The following is a 4,553-nucleotide window of genomic DNA, read 5'->3' as shown; positions in this document are numbered from 1 at the left end:
GTGTGGAATCATGGGAGTTGTCGTCTTCATCCCCACAGCTGATGCAATCCGACGGGACTTGGGCAGAAATCATGTTCATGGATGAGCTAATGTATTAAAGATTTATTAACGTCGTAGTATGAAGCGGAGTGAGGCTGAAAGCCGTCGAAGCGAAACGAGGCCGCTGAACGAGCGCGACACAGCGGAACTTTTATTATGCCACACTTTAGCGCTTCTGCTCGTGCGTATGTGGGGTAAAGCAGCGCTGTTTTATCATAATAGATGCGTTTGAAAGTTCTGTTATAATGCTACTCTGTGCGGTCTTCACCCGTCTAATAAAATGTATAACATAATAAAGCGTCTTTGGTGTTTCCATGTTTTCTACAAAACAAGACTGGAAATCGAGGGTGTATGAGCCATTATTCAATACAAGCCATTATTTAAAATGGCTATTTCTCTGGATTTAAACATTCATCGAAACATTTGGGATAATGTAAGTACACATGTCAGCAAAATATATAACGCTGTTCTAGTGATTTTTGGATATTTTAATAAAAAAATCTTACATATTGTGCCTTTAATTAAAAGCAATTTGTTAATCACACTAAGCAATATGGCAGTTTTGGTTGTATTTTGCTCATTCATGCAGCCCTACTCACTTATCTTTTTCACTCCTCAGGTCTGTAGCAGTGTTTTCAATAGTTGGGAGCAGTTCAAGGACCACTTAGTGACCCACACGGGTGAGAAACCCAACCACTGCACCATCTGCGATCAGTGGTTCACGCAACCCAGAGATCTCCACACTCATCTGCTAGAGCTCCATGGCTTACAGGAGAAGGTTATCGTCACAGAGGAAGTCATGATTTCAGATCCAGCCACGGTCTTGGCTATGGTGGAGGTTGAGGAGGGAGAGGAGAGGGTGATCCTGGAGGACAGCATACGGGTGGAGCATGTCACTGTGGAGCCGGTGGACGTTGTTGCTGTTGAGGAGACTCTCATGGTGGAGGAAGAGACGCCGATACAGCCTTCTCAGACTGTGGGTGGGGTGGAAGAGACAGTGGTTTTACAAGTAGATGGCGAGACATTGAAAGAACAAGCAATGGAAATCCAAATAGCACGGGTGACCGTTGCAGAACCAGCAGAATGTCAAGAGGCAGTGGACAGTTCGAAAGAAGTAAAGACTGCAATTGTATGAAAGGCCTCTCCTGTGCATGGACACTTTGAGAATGAATTGGGAAGGTGAACCAGGCCTTTACTCCTTTCCCACCACATTAAAATTATACAGTAATGCTCACAGTGGTGTCATGCAACAAAGATGGGTCACCAGCTTTATTTCTTTAAGCTTTGCTCTTCACTTCTCGGAAAGCAGTGTCTCTATAAATCTGATCACCGTTTCAGTCATGCTTTTAATGTATGTTGTGGATAAGAATAGTAAGATGTAATTCATTTCATGAATAGTGCACATCGCCAAGACTGTTTCGGGTGTGGAAAGAATGTTTTTTTTTAAGTTATCTTTGGATGTATGTTTATAGCGTGTGCAAGAAGCTTATTTTCATAAAAGAATTAAAGGGCAAAATGTTTGCGCAGATAATCGAGACGACGTATGTAGTTCTGGCTTGTGTTTCTAATCTTTCTCCTTGTTCAGTCTGCACCATTCATTCGTTTTAAGTGAGTTTGCTGTTCAGCTGTACAGAGCTGTACTGATGTGGCACTCTGAGCCTGTTTTCAGCTGCAGTGATTTATGTGAACAGGAAATTAAATGTAATTGGGAAATGCAGCATCTCTTCACTGTGAAGCAGGTATGGGTTAAACCAGGCCTTCTCAGACGGGGGAGCTTTGACCGTCCATGAAGGCGGGGCCCGGCATCTTAGGGGCCGGGACCCACTATAGGGCCTCAGAAAACTTCTAAGAGGGCCACAGGATGACTTAAAATAATTTCTTATTAATGTATTTAATTTCAATATTATAATGAATCTATTACAACAATTTAATTAAAAATGCTTAAACATCCCATTATTATCCCATTATAATAATTATTCGTAGTTTCTCTAAAACAAAATATATAGCTGTCTTTATATTTTGCAAGGGGATTATTGTTACTAATAAGTGGATTTAGAAAGTTTGAAAACCACTAGTTTACAGGATCACAATCGTTGTTAAATTGATACTTTATTGATAGTCTCAAGGTGATTTTGTTTTTAAGTAAAACTAAGACTTTTCTTTTTGCAAAACTCAAAGGACTTTAACATTTTTTTTCTATTTTAGAAATGTTCTAATAGCCTATTGGTTAAAGAAAGCCGTTAGTCCCACCTCCAAGCTGTGATTGGTTAACAGAACTGTCCGTCACCTGACCTCCCTGTTGCTGTGATGGTGCCTGGAGTCCTCGCGCATCACATTCAGGCCAATGACACGCACCGAGTTACAACAAACTGAATGATCCCGCAACGAATACGCACAATAATTCAACGAGGCAACGCTTAAGAAAGGTAAGGATGTTTACTCATCAATTATCATCATCCTGAGAGGTAACCATTGAATACATACAAGCATGAAGAATTAATGTATGCCTTCAAATTGTTTACAAGGCTTATATCATTTGTTCAGATATCAATAGACAAATCTTGATGTTGATGTGTCTGGCGTTACTGCCCAGCAGCGGTTGTTATGGAAGCGTGTAAACTACAATTCATCTTTGGTGCAGATACGAGCATCATCTTATTAAAAATTAGGCTGGTGTTACTGTTAGGCTACTTATATTTTATAGTTATATTTCACAGAGCTAAACTACACACTAAGATCTGACACAAACGTGCGTGGTGTCACCTTTAGTGACTTGAGATGCGTTTGAAATAAAGATTTACCCTTGCAGAGTAATTTATTGCCAGTAATAATAATATATAATTAATTAATACAATATTTCATATTTAGTGTTGCTATTATTTGTGTAAAAATGTGATTCATAATATTTTTTCATTTTTATTCCATCCCTTATGACTGAACATTTGTCAAACTAATTTAAAATCCTCTGATCAAATGGCATTTGTAATTAACATGATTTTAGTCTTGCATTTGGGAATGTGTGGGGTCTACAGAGGGCCTCTGGCTTAAATAAAACCGCATTAGTGTTTGAACAGTACAGGTGTGCGAATCCCAAATGGCTCCTGAATAGAAGTATTAATTTACTGAGAATATTGTAATTTATGATACTGAATGATCCTTTCTAGTTTCTCACGGATTGATGTCAACTTTTGTTCAGGCTCCTTTGATGACTCCTTAGTTGGATGACATGAAACATGGTTTTAGGTCTGAGATTAAAGCTGCTTTGATGGGTTGGGAATACATTAACAAGGCACAATGCAACGGAAACAGCCTTTTTTGTGGTTTCATCGCATAATCTGCATGTTTTTTCCCCTCAAAGGTCCAAACATCAATTGAACTCCTTAATTATGTTCCTTATTTAAGGACTCATTAATATGGACACATTCAGACATGTATCAAAATCTGAATACATGTTCTGAAGCATGTGTGATGCTTGTGGTTTTGTGCATTTTTAATGCAGTTATGTAGAATTAATAGCATTATTTAGAAAGAGACAGTTCATCATTTCATCATGTGTAGTAGAGCCTCTTCAAAATATGTTTATGAATGTCATCCAACACATATTTAATACATACTCTGACATTAAAGCGATAGTTCACTCAAAAAAGAAAATACTATCATCGTTTACTCACCCTTAAGTTGTTCCAAACCTGTATGATTTTCTTTGTTCTGCTAAACACAGAAGATATTTTGAAGAATGTTGGTTACCAAACACTTTACAGTAGCCATTGACTTCAATAGTGTTAAAAAAAATACTATGAAAGTCAATGGCTACCCACATTCTTTAAAATATCTTCTATTGTGTTCAACAGAAGCAAGAAATTCACACGGGTTAGGAACGACATGCGTCATTTATCAAAATAGTAATCATATGTAATTATTGTGTGGCTGATCTGATAGCAAGAAAATGACTTGAAATTTGGTAGTTGTAGCTACGTGATGGAAATTCCAGATTGGCAACTCTGGCCCCCTATTGTCCCTGATCTTTTCACTACTGAGCTCTTTTTTCCCCTCTCTGTCCATGTGTCTCAATCAAAACACACACAGGAGGGCTTTGTGTAGCTGTGGCTGTGAGTGTGAACACAGAAGCTGCTTCTGAAATCGCATACCGAGTAGGTACTACATTTGATTTGGAACTTACTTCACGGCCGTTAAAAAAGGATGTTCTATATATTATGAATATAATCTGGGTGTGCTTCATTTATCATGTTGTCATTGTCATGTGACTTATGGTGTCAGTTGCGTCAACATAGGGCTGGACAATAATTCAGTATCAATATGTATCGCGATATAATTTTTTTCAATAACAGTGATATGATTTTTAAACACATTTCCGATATTTCGATATACATTACCAGTTTCCCATACATTGATTTAATTGTGCCGTTTGACTTCGTTGAATAAACATGAGCACTGCACGTTTCAAAATCATAACACAGCGCTGGTGTTTTATATGAATGTATCTCTGAAGAGAA

The 4,553-nt window shown here is 38.2% G+C and overlaps 2 protein-coding genes across 3 annotated transcripts in view; both read left to right on the top strand.

Moving 5' to 3' along the window:
- LOC107724914 (zinc finger protein 131-like) overlaps window positions 1–1,567 on the top strand; it is an 8,790-nt gene extending 7,223 nt beyond the window's left edge. For both annotated transcript variants that reach the window (XM_016534015.1, XM_016534016.1), the window contains exon 7: window positions 659–1,567. In XM_016534015.1, the coding sequence (XP_016389501.1) occupies window positions 659–1,174 (516 nt within the window). In that variant the 3' untranslated portion in view covers window positions 1,175–1,567. The remainder of the gene's footprint in view (window positions 1–658) is intronic.
- Window positions 1,568–2,262: 695 nt separating this feature from the next.
- The window catches only part of LOC107724869 (serine/threonine-protein kinase NIM1-like), a 9,629-nt gene continuing 7,338 nt past the window's right edge, over window positions 2,263–4,553 (top strand). Inside the window, exon 1 of the mRNA XM_016533948.1 lies at window positions 2,263–2,465. The gene's annotated coding sequence lies outside the window, so the exon portion shown is untranslated. The remainder of the gene's footprint in view (window positions 2,466–4,553) is intronic.

Source organism: Sinocyclocheilus rhinocerous, unplaced genomic scaffold, assembly GCF_001515625.1.
Source record: "Sinocyclocheilus rhinocerous isolate Xijiao unplaced genomic scaffold, SAMN03320098_v1.1 scaffold515, whole genome shotgun sequence".
NCBI classification, from domain to species: domain Eukaryota; kingdom Metazoa; phylum Chordata; class Actinopteri; order Cypriniformes; family Cyprinidae; genus Sinocyclocheilus; species Sinocyclocheilus rhinocerous.
Note: the sequence above shows the minus strand (reverse complement) of the source record. Positions and strands in the feature narration are given on the sequence as shown.